Here is a 23,211-nt window from a genome sequence, read left to right on the forward strand (position 1 = left end):
AATACACCGACTGGAATCCTTAAACAGGAAGCAGAGACGTTATGAAAGCCTGAGCGTGATGACGACGACGCCGATGACTCACACTGTAGCTGTAGCACATCACACTCTGAAACTATCCAACAAAACTTCCCTTTATTTTCCTTTAAATGGAAGCATTTTGATTAAACACAATTTTGAAATAAAGAAATACAACATAGAGTTAACAAAATCAGATTTTAAAGCAAGAATTTCTCAAAAGGGCCCTTGACAAGATCAGGGGCCACAAGATGGAGGATGGAGGAGCCACCACAGATGAAATTCAACTTACTGATACAGATTTCTAATAAATATATAATTGTGAAATTATGCAGATTGAAATACTGTGGAATAAATCTAGGGCTTTTGGGGCCCCTGGGGGGTCTGGATCCCCCCCACGTGTTATCAGAAGGAAGATCTATTTCCACCTGAGAAACTGCCTCCTAAAAAAACTCCTCCTGATCTGTATCATTACATTTCCACATGAACAAAGGAAGGACAATGGAAATAAATATCAAAAAAGAATCTAAAATAATCCAGATACCTAAATGTGTCCCGTGGTAAAGCGTTCTGTAGCGTTCTTGCATCATTTAAATGCAGTTTTTTTTTTAAAAGTGAGAATATTTTGTAAATTCAAAACAGTGGTTGAATGTGTGTTTTGTCTTATCAGTGTCTATTTTTTTTGACTCAGCAGCAAAAGACAACAACTATATGCCCCGCTCTAAACATAGGTGTTTTGTTTGCCTGGGAGAGGCCTTATATAGGGAGTGTACATTTGAATAAACTCATATAGGCCTATGCAAATCAGAGCTTTTAAGTGTTAACCTTGGCAATCGCGGTGTTTGCTCTAGTTAGCGTAAGCCAGGTGCGGTGTTCATTTATCTCTGTGTTAGTGGGATTACAGCTGCACCATCTGCGCCGACCTCTACACGCAGTGGTGTTAGTGCTGCACGAGCCGCAACCGATCTGCTTTTTTCCATTCACAGCGTACAGACAAAGTGCTGTGAATAAATCAGAGGCAGCGCAGAAGGCAGCAAAGACAACAACCCCGGCAGAAATAACATTTGTAATAAGTGTGCACAGCCCAGTGTGACAGTACGTCGCAGAGGATCGTGATATTTTCTTTGGGTGACAATGCAACACAAAGCGTTTTTCCATAGCATTTACATGCATGTTTAGACTGGCAAATTCCCTGCACAAGCTGAGCAGGTGGAGAAGATTGTAATGTTTGTACAAGACACAAAATGAAGACGACTTTCTTAATAATAAATCGGACAAATCAAGAACGCCTCAAAGACAAAGCAATGAGAGAAATGGGTCATCAGATTGTAAAAACTGCAAATCGGTGTAAATCGACACCAAACGACCTGAGCGATGATTATTTTCGTCTTGTCACTCTCTCAAGGTTCACCTTTCCAGACGCTGGCTGCTCAAAGATTTACAATTATTTGCATAAGCTTGCAAATGTGGCTATCATCTGGACGTGAAGTGGCCGAATTTGCCTTTCTCCTTGAGCGTTGCTCGAATGTTTCAAAATGATTCCAGAGAACACACAGACAGATCTTCAAGCTTCAGCTTGCAACTTAGCACGGACGTCCAGGAAACAATCAGTCCTCACAAAAGCTGCATGAAACTAACAGAAATACAGTACAAAGAGATGAAGCTTCTCCTTAAGACAAAAATCTCTTTTGTTGTTGTTTGTGCCTCAGGGCGGGCTGAGGAGGCTGATTGTTTTATGGACCTGAGGGAAAGGTTCACTGTTTACTCTGAGCCACAGACTGACTGTTCAGTTGTGCTGTTTAAGGCTCCAAATGTCAGGTTGTGTTGCAGGAAAGCGTCTCCATGTCCCCACTCTGAGCAGAAGTATGAGGCTTTGCTGGAGGCTACTGAAACAACCAAAACAAGAGCACTGGTGTCGGTGGTTGAAATATTTGTTCTCGGCCCTCGGGCAACAACGGGACGTGGTACAATGGACAGAGTGTGTCCATGTTGGTGTGTAGATAGTGCAGGTGTAACTGCAACCCGTCAGCATGTTGCTGTCCACACCGATGAGTACTCAGTGGTCATAAATACATTATTACATCATGTCCTCACGGGTCGGACCACACCCGTCTTCGAATTCGGACCTCATTCTGATCTCACGCACACACCTGTAAAGTTTCTTGTGACGCTATCGTGGAAACAAAATCTGTCCACAGAGAGACAGACACATAAACACCTGCCAGACTACTCAAAACCACCTCTGTGGTAGTTCCTGCTGCAATGGGGGCCTCTGGGACCACATTTTGCAGTGATCACACACACACACACAGACTCACAAGGTGAAAACAGTCCATGGCTGGTAAACATGGCAGGTTGGAGGTCTACGAGAGATCCAAAATGAAGCAAAAAACATGAGCCAAGGGCAAGAGACAAAACATGAGCCAAAAGCATGGGACACAGCATGAAACATGGCTTGAAACATGGCAGGAGACAAAAGCATGAGACGAAAGCATGGCACGCGGCATGAGACGAAAACGAACTGACCCCGGACAAGGGGAAACGCAGACTATATATACACAACAGGTAAGGGGAAACAGGTGGAAACAATTAGGGCGGGGAAAACAATTACAAAAGCGGGAAACAAGACAAAGACAAGAAGTAAAATAAGACAAGATACACAAGGGCAGTGAATTCAAAATAAAACAGGAACTACTAACAAACTAAACAACCTAGACAAGAGTCCCAGAGTCCAAAAAGGTTCAAAACATAAAAGTTTTCAGAAAACAGCCCCCTAAGAGGCTAGTCATGACACATGTGAGCAAATCAGGAATAAAAATTAGCTGACCAGCAAATCAGTTTGCTCTTGGATTGTTCAGTATAATCGCACAGTATGTTATATAAATATTTCTTCACGTCCAATGGTAATTTTTGTAAATATTTTTGGTTTCTACAATATTTGAATATGACAATACGGTCAGCAGTCTATGGTACATACATTGGTCGTGTAAATTTGCATCAGGCCGCCCGTGAAAATGCCTTTTTCGTGTTGGCTTCGGTTTCACAGCCTACCATTGTTTTCTAACAAACAGTCTTTCTAAGTGAGTCACGTTATATATAGAAACAAACTGCCTCACTGTTATCTCACTGTTGTACGTTCAGATTTAGCTAACTCACGCAACAACACACAAAAAAAAAAACACGAACTCAACAAACGAGAACATTTTCTGTCTCAACAGCAAAGCCAAGAAATGCTTGGACAACTAAAACTCTGGTGTGTGTCGTTGAAGTGTATCATTCCATTTCACTCGTTTCATAAATGTAAATGTGTGTGTGTGTGTGTTTTCAGGATTTTCCCAGCCCACCTCAGCTGTGAACCACCAGCCTTTTGCCCCCATCGGCCCCCCAGGCCTGTCAGCCCAGACAACATGGTAATTAAGTGGGAGCTTCTTGTCTAAAAGCTGCAGTGCTACACATTTCTTATTGGATTACAAGGTGCTGGGAAGGAATGCAGGAACCAGCCAGCGTTCGTTTCCCTGCTGCTGGTAGAGGCCGAGAGAAACAACACGGGTGAGAATGAATAGGGAACCTACCCTTTCCTTCACGCCCGCTGATCGGCAATGCAAAATACAGCATGTGCCATTTGTTTCTAGAGTCAAAATAACCCACCGTGTGATTTTTTTTTTTTTTCTGTGAATGCGTGTGTTTGAGTTTGTGGCTCTTAATAGATTCTTAATGTGCAAAGGATTGTAGCGTATCAGATGGGCTGGGAGGTACTGGCGTGACAACGGCAACAGTGGGATGGATGGTTTGGTTTAACACCTGGAGAAGGGTTCGTCGGTGTGTGTGTGTGTGTGTGTGTGTGTTGGGGGTTGAAATGACTCAGGCAGTGATAAAGCAATAAACCAACCACAGCCACTGGCAGGGCAGCCAAATGCTATATGGGCAGGAGAAGAATGGAGCTGTTGTATCATAGCAGGGGAAGTCCGTGCTACCTATTTAATCTGCTCACCGATCACAGCATTTTATTTTCATTTTGTTGGAAACCAAACCAATAACTGTCACTGACTCCCGAGCTGCTCTCCAGCCCGAGAGGCCTCTGCACACCGGCTTTTTTTTTTTTTTTATGCCCACGTGACTTCGGAGCGAGAGACCACGACCATCAGCCTCCATTTTGTCTAAAATTACAAAGGTTTTGAAAGTTTTGAGAAATTTCTTTCAAATAAAGTTTCTCATTATTTCAAGAAAGCTTCTCATTGTAATGACACACAGCATCTTTTTTTTTTTGTTTTAAATCAAATTGGCAGAAATCCATACAAGGAAAACAAATGGCTGCTCAAATGCTAGGGTAAAACAAAACACTACATGGCCAAAAGTATATGGACACCCCCCGTCCAAAAAAAAAAAAAAAAAAAGGTATGTGGACATTTGCACATTCTACCGCAATCTCTCACCCATAAGAACATATGATTAATGAAGGGTATTTTAACACTAATCAGAGTAAGGGTCCGTTTTTCACGGGGCCCATTTATATTCTCCTATTCTGTCTTTCTTTTAGGACGGATCTCTGTCAGAGAGGTTATCAAACTAAGAATTCAGTTGCCGAAAATAGTTTAACACTTTAAGTGTTAAATAAGTGCAGCTTCATGACATTTAACACGACCACATTAGTCTGTATAAGCAACAAACACTCTGTGACCTCTGTTCTCTGAGTCTTGAAACAAGAGCCACTAAAGACAAAATTCCCAGACCGTCATTGTGTGTGTGTGTGTGTGTGTGTGTATGTGTGTGTGTGTGTGTGTGTGTGTGTGTGTGTGTGTGTGTGTGTGTGTGTGTGTGTGTTTGTGTGTGTGTGTGTGTGTGTGTGTGCGTGCGTGTGTGTGTTTTTTTTTCTTTTCACAACATCACAGCATGAAGGAAAGTCATTGAAGTCTCTAAATAGCAAACGACACCTGTGTACCCCAAACAAAATGCTACTGTGTGAACTACAACTGTTGATAAGAGGATGGATGGTGGAGGAGGAACAGGGGGGTGAAGAGGGGTGGGGGGGCGGAGGGGGTGTGAGTCAACAATCCAGTTCACTCTGCTGACATGTTAAATCTCACACTTTGGGAATGAGACTGTAAGGACTTCAGCAGATACTTATCAGTGGCGGTTAGTGCAGACAAACACTGTCACCTTCTGCTCAGCAGCCAACTGCTGTCAGAGCGGCATGAACACACACATTCTCACACACCGTATGATGTATCCATACACACACACACACACACACACACACACATATTGTTAAGTCAGGGACAAAACAATGTCTTCATTGTGCTCTTCTTGTAGCTAAAGATTTGATACTTAGGGGCTATAAATGTTTATGGCTGAGGAAAAAGGAATTATTATTTCCATCTTGCCAATAATAACGCGTGGACAGTGTGCGTCACTTATCATTCCCCTTTTTTTTCCCTTTTAAGGCAGGAAAAATCCTCTAATTCCACATCGTCTGACAGTATCATATGTTTTGTTTTCCAGCTCTTCATAAAAGCTATATGATGTTTACACTGAGTGACGTTAAAACTCATGACATATTTTTTTTTTAGCAGCACCTTCACATCAAAAAGACGCATGTTTTCCAAAAGTTCTGCCTGGAAGTGAGCTTCATTTACAACCTCTTGATAGACTTGACCATATAACTGTAACATCCCTGGTTTAAATCCAATCACTGACCCTTGTCGTCTTCATTTTACACTATCAAATAAAAGCAAAATGCCCATAAGAACATTTTTTAGTTAGTGTCAACGTAGCTGCAGTAAAAGCCGAATAAATAAAAGAATGTAAACCCAAGGCAGAAGTCATAAATTGAAGATCATAAACAACATGAAAGCTCTGACAAAAAAATATTAGAAGCATAAATCTTACTAGCATTTTTTCCCCCAGAACTTTCAGCATCGTCTGACAGTCTTCATCAGAGGAAGGAATTTGTTCAGCTGTCAACACTAGTAACTTTGATTTGAGATTGTTTTTGGGGGTTTTGTCGTTTCTTTTGTGTCTTTGTCAAGAAGTAGCTGAGACGTGCAACACAAATGAAAGAAAGTGCATTACACAGTGTTAAATTATGTATTTTTAAAGTAACAGTTTGAGGAAATACACATTTTTTGAGAGTTAGACGTTCAGTTTGTGTCTAAATTGTAAATATGAAGCTACTGCCTGTTAGCATAGCTTAGGGGAGTAAGGACTAATAACATCTCGCCTGGCTCTGCCCAAAGGTAACGAAGTCTTATCAGCACCTCTAAAGCTCACTCATTAACACTTTACAGCTTGTTTCTGTGTTTAAAAAAATCAATTGTGGTTTTACAGGATCATGTGTAATATTTACAGGACATTAAATTGTTACGTGGACAGTTTCTAGGCCGCGTGCACTGATTTCTGAGGCTGCTGTTTTTCGGGCAACATTATAGTGACAAAAAAAAAAAAAAATGTTTGCACTTTGGATGGATTAAACAAATGAGATATTCAGTATTGGCTGGTTGTGTTGTTGCTGTTTTCCGCCTGCTTCCAGTCTTTATGATACGCCAAACTAAATGACTGCTGACTGTAGTTTCATATTACTGCGCTGATATGAGGGTCGTAGGTTCTTGGCACCGTGAACAAGCATATTTTCAAAATTTCTATGTTACAAAAAAATCCCCAGCAAACTGACAGAGTTTAGTCTTTGGAGTGATTTAGTGCGGTGATTTCAGATTTTTATTTTCTCTTTTGCAATAAATAAGAAAAATATAAATTGAAACAGTGGAAATAAGAATTAAGATCCGGAGCAAAACACAATAAATAAAATGTAAAAGTTGATATTCTTTAAATGGATTTTGCATTTCTTCAGTTTTACTGTTTGACATTAACCCTCATCGATATAATTCATTCTCTAGCTATCACAACATAAAAGGTCTTGATTTTTGAATGGTGCTTTGAAAAAACTGTAATTTTGGTCCTCACAAAGATAGAAATACATGCCCACACACTTTAAAAAAGGGGGGGAGGGGGTACCAGTGGCCTTTTAAAGTGAAGTCAGTCTTCTCTGCTGACACAAAATGTCATCATCAGCCCAAATCCAATTACAGCAGCAACAATCACACATCCACAGTCTGCGCCTGACATAAGAGTTCTCCGTGGATTCAAGAGTGAGGAGGAAAAAAACATGAAGTGACAGGAAAATAGAGCTTTGATCAAAGAGTGAAGTGGTTTGGCTGCAGAGTCACGTCGATGAAATGCAAACGTTGCAGGAAGAAGAGATTCCTGACTTCTTTTTTTTTTAACCTCTCATCTTGTTCATTGCTGCACGGATCAGTGTTCTGCAGCTCATGTGAAACCCATGTTTGAAGCAGTCTTTCAGCATTCACAGACACACACACACACACACACACACACACACACACACACACATCACACTGACACAGACACACACACACTCTCCTGAGAGCCCGTAAGTGGAAAGGAATGAGTGGAGAAATGCATCTTGAACGGATGAGATGATGCTGCTCACAGATTAATGGGCTGAGATCACGTTTCAGCCCCTGAAGAACACTGTTAGTCACATCCACATGTAGTTTATGTGTTTTGTTTGTATTTATAAAAATATGTTATGTCATAAAACAAAAATAAAAATTTCCACTGTAATTTTATGATTAATACATCTCAGGTTTCAGCCTGAAGTTACAAGAACCTGAGCCCCACGTGAATTTGAAATAACTGACATTTTATATTCTGCACAAATGTGTTTACAGGACTTGTGACAACACCTTTTTTAAATTAAATATACGATGATTCACAACATGATTGTGACGTTAGTAAAATTTTATGCAGGAGCCCATTTTCTAAAAATACACTGCTTTTATTTTTTTAAATTTTACTATGTACAAAATGTGTAAAACTTCAGGATTTCAAAATAAACTAATTTTATTTACATTACAGTGTCAACAAACTCCCAAATCCTGATTTAAGTTCTAAATGTCCGACATAGAATAAAACGCTCAAAACATAAAAACCTAAATTATTTTTTAAGTCAAACTTCCTTATTTTAATGATGGAAAGTTAAAATGAGAAAAATTGTCCTCAAACATTTGTGGCATAGTTTGTTTTGTTGTTGTTTTTTTTAAACATCAAGTCATTAATATTTAATTGTGATAAATAGTTTTTTAGGTGTTTGTATGGATGTGTGGAGGTCTGATCTGCTGTTTGGTTTTAAGTGTTTTTGATAAGTGTGGACCTACAGCCTCAGTGTTTTATTAGTGAGAGCAGACTATTCCTCTGACCTAAACAAAAACCTGTTCACAGTTAAACGGTGTCATAACTTGAGCATAAAATGAAATACAAGACTTTTTATGGAAAGAGTTCAGTCTTATAAAGTTTATTGACATGAGGAAAACATTGGGATAATGTTTAAATACTCTACACAATAACGTTATTAAACATGCACATGTAAAATATAATATACTGTACATAAATATTAAAGTGGGGAAAAATAAAATTTCCAGCTGGTCTGTTTTCTGATGCAGTGCCTGTGTGTTTAAGTTTTTGTTTGAGTCCAACGCCCCCCAACTGAGACAAACCTGCCGTTCATAGTGCAAGAACAGACACCTAATGGAAATCAATGGAATGCTCGACTCATGGCAGGTGTGGGTCTTTTCAGTATGGCTTCCACAGAGAAGGACAAAGACTCACTGGATGCCATCTTGGTCCCCACGGGCTTGGACAGAAAGTCTTTGGCGTACCTGTCGGTGATTTTTACAGCCTGAATGTCCTTGGCGGAGCCCTCCCTGAACTTGCGGGCAGCCTCCTCCAAGAGGTCTTTGCAGTAAGGACCCCTGAGCTCTGGCCCAGCTCCGCCACTGGTTTTGTCATTCAGCGAGTGCTGGATGAGGGAGTGAAAGGAGTTAAGTTTCATGGAAAGCTTAGCACTGTCCTTGCTCAGCTTGTTCAAGACTTGGCCGGAGTTTTGGGATTGAGAGTTGTTGGGGAAGGATTGTCCAAAGCTCCTCTTAGGGGGAGAGAAGGCCGAGCACTCCCTCTGCCCTCCGTGGGCCACGCCAGGAGGTTTGGGATCAGCCCGCTGAGGGTTTGATGAGTCTTGCAGCGCAGCGGCTCGGGATCCTTCGAGTTTAGCAGCGAGAGCAGCCGCGGCCTCCTGCTCCGGCGGTTGGCTCTCGGCAGGCATCACCTTGGGCTCCCACACGGCGCCCGGCTTCATGTTCTGCACCGCCGTGGCATTGAACAGGCACTGCTGATAGAGCAGGGCGTCACCCAGGTTGGATGCACCGCGGGGCCACATCATGAAACCGCCTCGTGATGGCTGCAGCGGGTAGTGGCGGTAGGTGGTGGCCACGCTGACGTTGGAGGAGATGAGCTCGACGTTGGCTGAGCCGGTGGGGTACTGCATGGACAGGTCCAGGCAGTTCGGGCCGATAAAGTTGCACAGCTCTTTGGGTTGTGGCTCGACCGGAGCTGCTGGCGAGTAGGCCGTCTTGTAGGAGTTGTACTCAGCGGCGTGGTGGACCATGCTGTTAGGGAAGATGAGCGAGGCCGTGGCCGCCTGGCTGTTCTCCATCAGCTCTCGTTCTTTGTACTCCCGCTCCAGCATGATGGTTTCCAGCTCCTTGTCGGCGAAGGCTCTTCTCTTCCTCATGCGGTCGCTCAGCGGTGGGGGGAGAGACGGGTTGGCCGCCAGGAACGGATCAGACGGCACCGGACGATATCCTGTCATCGACAAAACGTCCATTTAATGCAAGCTTTATGACATTCAATGTGTTTTGGATTATAGGTGATGTCAAGCATGCATGCAGAAACGTTCACGCTGACAAACATGCAGCACTGCAACAAAGGACACTTTTCACTCTTGTTCAAACAGTTTAGACAAGATCACACTCAGAAATAAAACCAGCGCTGGAGATCGAATTTAGTAAAATGATTGCATGCCAAAAAGTTAAACGAGTCACTGCTTACAGATGTTAGCAAGTCCTTATCACCGTTAAAGGAAACAAAGACAGAAATCCAAGACAAGCTATGAGAGAAAAGGGGGTTTAGTTAAACCGAGACAGAGAAAGAGTCAAGAGAATCAGCAAAAGATCAGAAACTTCTAAGATTTGTTGCCTTGTTACCTTCGAGGATGCTTTTGGCGAGCATGGTGGACGGTCGAATGTGTCGCTGATATATCGTCCTCCTCTCTGCCGGAATTTGTTTCCCAGATATGCCTTTCTTATCCTAAGAGATTGAAAGAAAAAAAAAAGAGAATGACTAAGGACGTGCTTAAAGGATGTTTTCCTTGAGCCTTAAATAATATCTGATTTGTCACAGTTAAGGACCAGGCTACATCTGTGTTTGAATAATTTAAGCCAGCGTTTCAATTATAATCCACTTAAAAAATTTGGGTCATACTAGTTTTCTGACGTTATTACAGTTCTATAAATAAAATCTTTTAAATAGCTTAAAGCTGGATCACTGTGTCTAGCAGTTTAACACGAGATGCAGGACTAACAGTTACCTTAAAGTTAAATATGTTAAGCAGATGTTAAATACACTGACTTTTAGCATTTCAAAGATATAAAAACAAGGGAAATTACAAAAACATTTTACAATTAAAACTGAAGGTTTCACTTCAAATTAATATTTTGACAAGTTAAACAACCAGTCAAACAAACCAATCAACAACAATCACAAACAAACCAACGACACACCCTGCACACAACAGACAGACAAATTTGAAAAGGGAAAATTTCCATCTGGTATCATCTTTAAAATACCGCTGCTGATGTGGTGCGTTATTTTGCTGCAGACGACCTCAGATTTTAGCTCGTCACCGACACAAACACGAACACACAGCCACTAAAGACATTTAGATTTTGCCTCAATGATCCTACACAGTGTGATTTGAGGTTTATGATTAAAGATCACACTGTTTATGGTGGAGGAGTCGTCAGAGACACTGTTATATTCTCTAATAAGCTCACAAGCTGTTTCATTAAGCTTTTCTTTTGATTTAAATAAATACAGTGATTGTTCCTTATTTGCTTGGACAATAATCTTTACATTTACATTCATTCAGTAAAACAAATACACAGATTCAGTTGTACACACTAAACTTTTATTGCCAGTCCCTGAACCTTAAACTCCATCTGATCGACCACATTCCCAAACCTAAACCTACACCCGAACTAAACCTAACCCTCCACATGGAGCCTGAAGTTCAGTCGCTAAAACAAAACAGTGTGTTATGGTGGTTAATGCTTGACTTTGGAAAAATCTGCAGAGTGACTTTGTGCCACGGCAGCAGAATGAAGAAAATCCATGTAATTACGTCACATTCATCAGATCATATCAGATCATCTCCCTGTTTAAAACCGACTGTTTACACTGGAGCCTGTCGTACACAGAACTCTGCTGCTACTGTTTTCCTTTCTTTTGTTTTGATTTTTAAAGAAAGCAGATTTTTATATTTCTGCTCATGTAACAGAAAAACTTATTTTAGCCTTTTTCAGGCCTGTTTTTCCAGCCAAGTATGACTGGAATACAAAGACAGTCTAATTCTCACATCTATTATGAGCTGGTCACACACTGACACATGAAAGAGTGGGTATAACTATAATAACCACAGAGATGATATAATATAATTTAATGCCATGTGGAAGGCTAGGGTATGTTTAACCGATGAATTTCACTGTATATTTTTAAACATCTTTAAAACTTTGGCATGAATTTTGATTAACTATGAGAAGCTAAACCAACATCTGTAAATCCGTTCAGTGGAAATGTTGCTTTCATGGCCAGGGAGAAAGACGTGAGAGAGTAAACCTCAGATGGTTCCTTGTTTTCTTAATCTCGTGTGTGTTTTAGCACACAAACAGCAGAGACATGCTGACTCAGCTGACTGCTGTGGTGAAATTAAGTGAAATCACTTTTAGTGTGAGCTCCAATCTGTTAATTATTTGTTGCTGAATAAAAGCACTTGAATGCACCACAGCTTTCCCCGCATATTTTCAGCCTTGGTAGTTAAGCGGTTTGAAGGCCATGGAGACCCAGGGGCTCATGCGTTCACCTGCACACACACACACACACACACACACACACACACACACACACACACACACACACACACACACACACTCCCTCCGGCCTACCTCCGTGGCCTGCTGCCTCCTCAGGGCCACCTGCGCCGCCATCACCCGCTGTCTCTCCACCACCAGCAGGCAGTTGGCGCACTGGCAGTCCCTCCATCGGCAGAAGCGCTTGTGTCCCTTCAGGCAGGACACCACGCCGTGGTTGCGGCAGCGGGCGCACTTCGGTGTCCGACTCAGCTTCCTCTGATCGCCCGGACACAGGAGGCTGGGACCCGGCTTGTCGTCGCCCTTGCCGTCGTCTCCGTCGTCCTCCGAGGCGGCGGGGCCGAGCGGTGCCGAGCCGGGGCGGCTGGAGGAGTCCGCCAGGTCGTCGCTCTCCGTCTCCAGGCTCTCCACGTCGATTTCAAACTCGCAACCGGCGATGTCTGACATGTCTGCCCGAGTCCTCCGCCGGCTGTCGTTACACCCAGTTAGTGTCTGCAGACAGATATGAATTACTTAGACTTGTGAATTGGTGTCAATGCTTGGAACAGCTCAATATGAAATTCTGCACCCAGTTAATTTCTCAGACATATTATGTTTCATTTAAATAAGTTATGCCAACAACTTAATTAGATAGTAAAAAAATCAGCGTCCCATCTGTTGACATCTTTTAATTAAAACAAAAAAGTTTAAAGGCTGATTCCATCCGGAGTAAATAAACAAAATATTTAGTTTTTTCATTAATTTCACGTAACTAAACTAAAGTCATTAGCATTTTCAGGGTGTATTATTTTGTTGGTTTGGCCCTTGAAGTTACTTTCACTTCATTTTCTTACACACTGGCCAAAAAATCCATTAACAGGCCGAGAGATGCCAAAAAAGACTTTAGGTTATAAACATATCATAAAGCCAAATTATTAAACATTGTTTTTTATTAAGGTGCAAAAAACTGCAAATAAAAATATAAAGCCTATAAAGTTTTAGCTCAGACCCACTGACACGGTCCTATATCTTTATGACTGCTGAAAACGATTCAGCGAAGAATAAACTTTTATGGCTCGTCAAAGCCCAGTTCACTAATTTGGCACCTAAATAAAAACCTATTATTAGAGGCGTTTTCTAAAACATTGTTGTGACAGTGCAGTAATGTATTGCGGGTTATTAATCCATGAACAGCAGATTGTTTCGGTCATCGCTTCTCTCTGTGCCTGGACGTGGAGCCTAAAATCGGATGGAGCAGGTTGCGTGTATCTGATTATTTCATGCAGACATTTGGTCAAAGCTTATAGAGTATTAGGAGCCTACAGGTACAGATTTCTTAAGCCCACACAGAAGGTTATTTCCCCGTAACACTTCACTGACTGCCCTGTAAATGAACAAAAACATAAGAAGAGTTCAGTTCACCTCCAGAGGCTGGTTCAGCGGGTCCTGTCCAGGGTTGCAGAGCAGCGCTGAAAGCGTTGAGCGCTTCGTTAGTGCTGCGATGGAGCCAAACACAGTCCAGAGTCCAGGTGAGACCCGTAATTAGCTGTTAATTGAGCGGATGAACGAGTGTCCCTTCCTCTGACAGATCCCACTTTCCTCTGAAGCGGACACTCACGGCACCGCTCCTATGAACCGCTTCAGTCTGCGCTCTCTCTCCTCTGATTGGCTGCTTCTCAACACGCACCGACCAATAGGAAGACAGAGCAGTTAATGGAGGGTTAAGCCTGCATCGGTATCACAGCCCCTCGGTTCCTGTACACGGCACTGAAACACATCACCACGGCTAGTTATCCAAGAACTTAGTTAGTGTTTGTTCAGTTAACTGAAGGTTAGCGACCTGCCCTCAATACTTTCTTTGTCTTTTAATGTATGAGAACAGAACAGTGGATGTTAAAGTGAATTATTCTGGCTGGATCACCAGCCCAGCACAGGGGCCCCAACTGTTCTATATCAACATATAATACCAGATTTGTTCATAATTTGTCCCAATGAAGTGTAAACTCTGACAGGCCCTGCATCCTCCATCTTTATGTAACTTATAATAAACTTATTGTTAAGTCTATAAAATGCCAGAAAATGGTGGGAAAAGGGGGCCGCCATGATTCCATGATGCCCAAGATAAAAAAAAATAAATTAATTAAAATTCCTTGTTTTTTGTGACCAAAAGTCAAAAATACCAAGTGAGTTTAAATTTATGGCATTTTTTTTTTTATTTCAAACTTAAATTATTGGTTTCTGTCAGTTCACTGATCTATTCATTTCAGTCCTAGAGAACAAAGACACGTTACTTAAGGGCCTGATGATCAATAGGCTGTGAGCCTGTTCTTTTAGGTTGACCAAAATGTAAAGTCATCCTTTAGCTAATTTGATGTTCATATGTATGTTGTACGTATTTAAACTATGTGAATTAGCACATTTCATGTCAGTTTTGACAATTTTCTTATTTTTATTATCACTATTTTATATATTATTATTATTATTATTATTATTGTTATTGTTATTATTATTATTATTATTTTATTATTAATTCACCCTAAAATTAATTTAAGATAATATTTGAAAAGACACAGATTGCAGATTAAAAACTGCCATAGGTCACGGTTGAGAACATATGGTGTAAATATATATTTTTAAAAAATAACCTTTTATAACGGGTATTCCAAAAAAAGAACAAGGTTTCCATATATCAGAGAGCCACAGTGTAAGTCCCTTTGATATTAGTGATTATGCAGATTGTGATGTGCCTGAAGTGTTGTATTTCTGTCAGTAGGTGTATTTACACAGATCACAGTTTAAACTGGCCTGTGACAGGGCAGATAGGCAGGTGATAAATGTGTCATGCAGGTTGTTACAGTCTGACCTGCTGGCAGAAGAAACTGAGGTTGATTACAGTGTTTTCACAACAATCACACCTTAAAAAGAAAACACTGTGTCAGCATGCAGGGGACTCCTACACAAAACAACAGGCACGTAAAACTCAACCTAAAGTACACCTACAGCCTTTAACAGATGCTGGTTCTAGTCTGAGCACTGAACCCAGATCAACACAGTCAAAAACAAAAATCAGGCCTAAAAAATGTCACTTCTCAACCCATAAACATCCCAAAATCACCTGACCATGACTCTAAACTTCAAAATGAATCCTAAATACAATTAAATTAGCTTTTCCCTTAATCCTTAAAACACAAAATCCTTTTTTTAATCTTAGGATTTCTGTTCAAACCTGATAAAAAAAAAAAACCCGTGAGGACATTTGATCCTTTGTACAGCATAAAAAATCCACAAGAAAACGCTTTTACTTTTTAAACTTGAAAGTTTTTGACAGGCACTAATCTCAGCTCAACGATGTCTTTCTCTCTCACACATCTCCTCATTCTTACTGTAAATAATTAGCTTTATCCAAATAATACAAAAAGGACACATAAAGTTCAGATTAAATACGGTGGAGTTTATACAAAGACGTGATCCATGGGTGTGACCTGAAGTTAAAAGAGGAATGTCGTCCACTTTCTGTGTTTGGCTCTTTGTTTGCGGCTCATTGAGTGAAAGACTGACTCAAAAAGAAAAAAACAGAGAGACATTGCAGAATTTACTCAGCGCCAACTGACATCCATGGGAACTGACAACAAGACAATACAGTCATGGATCTTCACACAACTGAAAATGGCCCGTCGACCTCAACCTTTTGTCCGTTTACTTGTGATGTAAAATTAATGAACAAAGCGAAGTTGGAAGGAGGATATGATATGAATCTCTGTCACGAAAATATATTCCATTCAAAATACGGGGAGGGTGTAGTTACCTGTTCTGTCAAGTGAGTAATTTTTAAAAAAAAAAAAAGAAAAAAAACTGGTCACCAGTTTTTTTTGTCATGTCTCTATAATGCAAATAGTTAATTTCAGGACAGAGGTACAATAATGTATTTTAATGGATCGTTTTAGTGTTTATTTATTATTAATTTCTCTCTGTCATTCTTTTAGCTTGTTAGCTTAGGTCCTCAAGCTTAGTTAAAACCTATTATAAACAAATTTTTACTGTAGACTTTTTGCTTTCGTTTTTTTATGGTGTCTCCATAATACAGAATTTGTTTTTGTTTTTGTTTTTTTTGTTTTTTTTTCTCCAGCTACATCATCCAAACCTAATCATGTAAATTTATACTCTAAGTCTTACGTTAAATTATTCTAGCTATTTTTTACAGTAAGTCCGTGGCTTTTTCTCTGTTTTTATGGTTGCTAAAGTCACGTTATTAAACCAGCAATTTTGGGGGTGGGTGACTGAAGTGAGTCTTTTTCAGAAATCTTTCAAAATGTTCTTGAACATCATGTGTTTTCTTCCTTTTCATGGTATCTCTGGAGAGCAAATACATTAGTGTGTTTGCTGGATTGTTTTCAAGACTTTGATTCATCTTTTGTGAGTTAGCTTAGTTAGCTCAGACTGCATCACTGATGTAAAGTGAGTAAATATATACAGTTTGTCTTTCTTATTATTCAAAATGATTTTAGCTTTGTTTATAATACAATAAAAGTCATCTCAGGAACTGTGCATTTTCAATAGAAAGTTTTAGTCTAAATTCAAATAATGTGACCTGAAATAGAGGAACGTCTTCCTTTTGTGTTCTAAAAATCGTGTCCTGGTCTTTTTTTCTCCAGATGAGGACAGCTCCTCTTAACGGTTCCTCCATGTGTTGAAGGTGAAGACGTCAGGCCTGCAGGTGCAGCTTTATTTGCCTCTTCGTCTTAATTTATTACGGAGGTTACGACCAGCCACCCCAGGCTGCCGATTCCACACCAGGAATGCTTTGATGTCGGGAGCAGGGTGGATGGTCGGACAGGAGGATCCGCACAGAGCTGGACCCTCCAGGTGAAATGTGTTGTCTGTGTCCACCGCCTCATTATGGAGGAGCAGAGTGGGACGGGGGGGCCTCTAGAGGTGCATGAATGGTTTTCCAGGGGTCTTTTAGGACATTTCAGGGTCCCTTGAAGGAATTCCAGGCATCCTTTAAAGATTTTCAGGACTGTCAGAGAATCCTGGAGAATCTGGAAGAGGTTCACAAAGTCTTTTCGATGGCTTTGAGTATTTAAAGCCATCCTTGAGGAGGTTTCAGTTTTCCTTGAAGGAAATTCAGATATATCCAAAGTAGTTCTAGAGTTCTATGCAGGGCCTGGAAATCCTTGAGGAAATCCATAAGGAGTTCCTATTGATCCTTAAATGGATTCCAGTTTTTTTTCAAGTTTCAAAGTCTTTGCAGATATATGGAAATCCTCGAGGTGATTCAGGCATGATTGGAGGTATTTCAGGAGTCCTTGCAGTGGTTCATCTTCTGTTCGTCTTTGAAAGACTGATTATTCTTGGGGTTCCAGGCACTATTAAAGAAGTTTCCATGGTCTTTTTTAGGAGCGGTGGGATCGTGTTTCAGAGCGTTTCAGTTATCTTTGAAGGAATTGCAGGGAGGGGTTTGGAAGTGTCCAGGGATTCCCGACATCGCTGGCACTTTTGATACAGTTTCATGGGTCTTTGCAGGGCTCTGGAAGTCCTTGAGGAGTTTTCAGGGTTGACAGGGTTTCAGCATTACGGAAGGAACTGAAGAGGTCTTTGCAGGGATCTGGGGATATCTCCTCCATGAGAGAGTTTCTGCTGTTATTGAATAGATTCCAGTGATTTGCAGGGGGTTCATGAATCCACGATGAGTTTCCATGGCTCTTTGAACAGATTCCAGGTGTTACTGAAGGAGGGGGTCCAGGGATCTGTGAGGAGTTTCCAGGGATCCTTGAAGGGGTTTGGAGATCTTTCTATCTTAGGCCGTCATCTAACTATCCATCTTCATACACCTGATGGGATTCTGGGCATTATGAATCTTTAAATGTCTCTTTACCCAAACATATTTGTGCATTTTCAGGATTTAGTAAAGGTAAAATGTAGGTGAGCTATATGTAAGGACATTACATAAACAATGCAGTACGAAAGGTTAAGAATTATTTTTTGATTGTACAATGATTTTGTGGTATTTTTTTCTATCCCCGTAAGAGCTGCTGTGTTATTCTTGTTGTGACTTTTTAAATAAACTTTATATGGTTTGTTTTGTCTTAAAACAAGGATATATTTGTCTAAAATGCAGTATAACAAGCACTTTGTCTTGACGTTTGTTTAGGATGTTGTCTGTGGAAATTGCTCAACACACAGGGCCTTAACTGATAACATGCTGATCCTTTTAAAGGGCCACAACCTGGAGAAAGGCACAGACACATGACAACACTTTCTCACACACTGTCCGGTTTACTTTTGGTGCTGATTGAAACAACAGCATCTTGTTGGAAGTGTCCCGCTGTGCAGGCTGTAAAGTGTAACAGGAGCTGTGTATAGACAGAAGAGCAGTGTGGGATCACTGGGGATCCTGTTATGTTAATTAGCCTCTGATGGACCGACAACACATGCAGCTGAATACAAAACCAGGCGGGGCAGCATTTGTCTCTGTCTGAAAGGGTCCGACACCTCGACCCCTGATGGCTAATGTGCAACAAACAGGAGAATGTGTCCCTCAGCTGTGGACAAGCTGCATCCAGAGTTTTTACATTTATCTGCACTGCAGTTCACATCTTTGTTTCTATTACATCAGTCTGTCATTAGGTAACCAGTTTACAGATAATGATTCAGTGGTTATGGATTTGAGAAAAAGTAGAAATCTAAATTAAATTCATATTCTTTTAAGAAAGCATCTTCTAAACATCTTCTCTCAGTATCCACATTTAATTTGCTCCAGCCTGATGTAAGTCCGGCCCATTACAACTGCATCTGATGAAAGAATGTTATGCTCATGTGAACTGCTTTGATTTATATCACTGCAGGTTATTGCTTTTAATCACCTCCTTCATTTAATTCAGACTCAGCTGTTTCTTTATATTTCGCCAGCCAATGCTTCTTATGTGTTTTATGAAATGACAAAATTCTGATGTGAAATAAATGTGATCATGTGGATTATTTAACCAGGTGTTAGAGTTTAGTGGTTCTCAGATTAAAAACTTGACATCCCCCTGTTGTCCACCGGGTGTCAGACTGAAGCAGGTAAAACAACCTGACACATTTAACTCAAGAAGAAAAACTTCAATCCTCATGGTTTTTCACAGCTTAGTATTAAAGAAAATACAAAATAAAATCAAACTACTGAGAGAACTCAGGGCTGGACGGGAGAATTTGTGTTCAGAAGATAAACCAGAAAGTCACAGCCTTCCTTTGGTGATGGCCACAGAGCTGTAACTACTGTTATTAATCAGTCTGATTTATAAATTTGTGAATTAATTATTTCGTTCATAAAATATAAAACAAAAACAAAACAATAAAAGACAAAAAGACCATCACAGAGCCTAAAGTGACATGTCCACATGTCTTACTTTGTACAACCAACTGTCAGTAGATCTCCCCACCCTGAGATCTACTGAGATGCGATGCGAGGATTTTGATTCAAATCACTGGAGATCTGGAGAAAAGTAATAGACAAAAACCGTTCTTTGCCCTTGTTTTATTTCCGATTAGTCTAATATTTAAAAAAATAAAAATAAAAACACGAACTGACCATTAACTGTTGTGCTGGTGAATCTTAAGTTATTGGAGCCATTTGTTCAGTTTTGGCTGTAAAATAAAATGAACATGACGCAGATATTTTCTACCACTAGATGGCAGCATTTGAAAGGTTCAGACTGAAGGAGATAGAGGACCAGGAGGGACTGACATTGTTACTGCTGCAGTTTGTTAGATGGCAGAGAACAAAATAATCAAGAAGCGTTAACCAAGCTAAAATATATTTCTTCACTTCTGTCTTTGTGAAATGTAGTTTACACATGTTCCAGATGTGAGGAAAATATATAAAACACGGTTTCAGTGCATGTCTAACAGAATAATTTAAAGTCTGTGGATGGTTCTCCATCAGAGGTGGACCACACAAACCACTTTACAGCTGCTGGTCCACAATCCTCAGATTCTTACAGAAACCCTGCAAACTAAAAGCTGTAAAGCTTAAATGAATGACTGACTTTTGTTGTGGTTCAGTTAGTAAACACACACACACCCTTTTATTTTGAAAGGTCGACATTCTCTCACACCTCTTTTTTTTTTAAATTTTCAGTTTACAGCCGCAATATCAGCTAATTGCTAAAGACTTGACATGAGACATGCTGCATCCTGTGCTGGTGCTTTGAGAGCGGGCAGGCCTCAGCAGCAGCGCTCTCAGGTGATGTGAGTAAGCGGTGAAAGTATGTCGGTATAATGAGCAGAAAAACCTCAGAGTATTAAAAATAAAAGTGTTCTTTAAGCACAAAAATGGCCCCTGTCAGAGTCTGCCTTTAATATTTTATGTTTCTGGATTAATTTTTCAAGTGCATTAATGTGTATGCTGCGTTTTGCTGCTGCAGATGTTTAAGGTTGCACTACCTTTAATGACGCTTTATATTTTTTGAGAAGCTTATTCTATATTTCATTCATGAGCTGAGAAACACGGTGTGTTTTCAGCTGAACACCAGTGAGTTAGAACTTGTCCGCTCCCCTATTCCTCAGGCTGAACGCAGGTGGAAGGTGTGTTTCATTAGTTAGTCATGTGACATGTATTGCGTTCCAATAGGTGGGTTTCACGTGACGTCACGACGCAGCGGCGCGAGGGCGCCAAATTCAGATGGAGGGCAGGAAGTGTTTCAGCCGTCAGCTGACTGACACACTGAGAATCTACCGTGTGGAAAAAATGCCTGTGTTTTGTGTAGTTTACCGGTGCTCAAATCGTTCCAATAAAGAAAAAGAAAAAAGCTATTATAGGGTACCAAAAGTAGTCACCCAAAACACACACAAACAAATAAAAATATAAATATACACATACACAGAACAACAATCTTAAACCTACGTCTGCGGTCGGGAGGAGCAGTCTGCTAATACCGGTGTCTGCAGTGACCACTTCGTCAAAGGTATGTTTGCTAGCTAACTTGGTTTTTGTGGCTGTGTTTATATCATTAGGTTGTCGCTTAATGCTCATTTACATTGATATAAATATTATGTTGCCGGTAGTCTTGTAAGATGCGTTTGTTGACATTATAGCCGCTATTGCTAGCTGCTAGCTTATACATAACCAGTATAAGAATAAACACTCACCCTGGCGAAGACCAAACGATAATCGTCTTGGAGCCGTTTGGTACCAAGGTTGTGGGCCCACCCGCTCACAAAAAAGTTATATGCCTCCAGGCTTTTGTAGGCTTTCATTTGCTGTTTCGTATAATAAGAGGAATGAAGTACGAGATAATCTGTGATTTCAACAGCCGCGATTGTCGGCAAATCTTTAACGTCCGTTGAAAACTCGCTCATCTTCATGGGGTCCGGGTCCAGTCCAACATATTGTTTGATTGTGTGTATCTCCGTCTCGACACGGGATCTAAACCCGTACAATACCGGACTCTCTGCTGATATTTCCTCCATTGACTTTGACACGTAACTTACTTCCTGGTCCTCCATGTAAAATCGCTCCGACTACGTGCGTCATCACGATCACGTGACTGAAACCTGGCTATTGCTCCATTATCTATCAGACTTAACTTTTATCTAAGTCTTTATTTGTGTTGTTATTGTGTGATAACACGTTGAGGCGCACCGTGAGTCGTACTGAGCGTCTCCATGTTCCACGTCCCCAGTGAAATTACTGGCTTGGGTTCATTGTGTGTCAAGACACCCTGAGGAAGGCAAGTGTGTCGAAACGTGTATACACCCATTTATTAAAGTCTTTTTATTTTTAACCAACCACTTAATTTTTTTTCCCATCCCGTGTGTTGCGGAGTGCATATTTTTACTTCTTTAAAATTATAATCCAATGGAGCCAAATAAATATGTCATGTAGCTTAGTTTAAGAAGTAGGAGAATTTTCTCAACGGTTTTCATAAACAAAAAAAAAAATTTACATCATTTTTCACAAATCTGCTGAAACAAGTAACATGATTCAAGTATACAATTCATGTAAATCCTGCTGCAACATGACCTCGTAACATCTGAGTATAATGAATAGGAGGCAGTGCATCAGCCATGCAACAGCAGCTGTACTTTGTTTATTGTGTGTGTGTGTGTGTGTGTGTGTGTGTGTGTGTGTGTGTGTGTGTGTGTGTGTGTGTGTGTGTGCATATAAACTATCACTTACATTTCAAGTCTTGTAGCACAACAAAAACAATACATTTACGTGTATGAGTCATTTTTTTGCGGAGGAATTTCTGCAACTCTGCCATGGGAAAATTAAATCTGCCTTTGGATTCAGTATTAAAAGTTTATTTTTTTAAAGAAATTAAAAAAGAAAAATACTCAAAAACATCATTTTTCCTCTGAGGTGGTAAAAATAATATCTTACTTTCCTCTGATACGTGGCAAAGTACAAGTTACATAAAATGGAAATGGAAGTAAAAGTACATCAAATTCTGTTCTTCAGTAAATGTACTTCAAACACTGTCTCCCTCTCCCTCCTCCTCATCCAGCTGTTCAGTGTTACTTTATTCACTCACTGTTTTAAGATGCTTGATATTGTGAAATCCAACAGATGGTCTCACAGCTTAAATTTTCAAATGCCAGTGCTGAAAAATAAATAAGCATATTAACTCAAATACTGTTCTTAGGAACACTTTTGAGGTACTTTTACATTTTGCTTGAGTATTTCAACTTTCTGCTACTTTTTTTTCCCCACAGCAAAATATTTTACTTTTTACTCCACTACATTTATTTGGAGAGAAAAAAAATTGGTTTAATTTATTCTGGATGTTCTCATATCTAAATCAAATACAAAGTCTAGGTATTTTGGCTGTAAATCTTGTGGTGTGCCCTTGGCACCAAATGTGAAATGATGCTTCACCTTCATACCTTGTTATAAATGTAAGGTTATACTCTAGAGTTTGTGGATATTTTGGTTAATATGTCCTGTATGTTGTAAATTAAAAGCATACATTTTATTCTGCTTTTACAATGAGAAAATCTTGACAAACACTTTTTACACCACTGCATCTTCTGGTGGTTAATTTAACACGATGGATGATTCTGGGACAATAAACCCGGTTAAGCTCTTCACCACAGGGCAGAAAGTGACTCTAGACGTTTGGACAAATCCCAAACATTTGTAAACAGGCAGAGGAACAACATCCCGGGGCCTAAAAGGCCC

The 23,211-nt window shown here is 40.3% G+C and overlaps 1 protein-coding gene across 1 annotated transcript; it reads right to left on the minus strand.

The window, feature by feature from the left end:
- Positions 1-8,352: 8,352 nt before the first annotated feature.
- Positions 8,353-13,639, minus strand: dmrt2a (doublesex and mab-3 related transcription factor 2a). Its single transcript, XM_041043142.1, has 4 exons — positions 13,473-13,639; positions 12,147-12,563; positions 10,131-10,233; positions 8,353-9,729 (listed from the first exon to the last, which is right to left on the minus strand). The coding sequence occupies exons 2-4, from the start codon at positions 12,516-12,518 to the stop codon at positions 8,624-8,626; spliced, it is 1,581 nt and encodes a 526-aa protein (XP_040899076.1). The 5' UTR covers positions 12,519-12,563; positions 13,473-13,639; the 3' UTR covers positions 8,353-8,623.
- Between the last annotated feature and the right edge of the window lie 9,572 nt (positions 13,640-23,211).

Source organism: Toxotes jaculatrix, chromosome 7 (genome assembly GCF_017976425.1).
Source record: "Toxotes jaculatrix isolate fToxJac2 chromosome 7, fToxJac2.pri, whole genome shotgun sequence".
Taxonomy (NCBI): Eukaryota; Metazoa; Chordata; class Actinopteri; family Toxotidae; genus Toxotes; species Toxotes jaculatrix.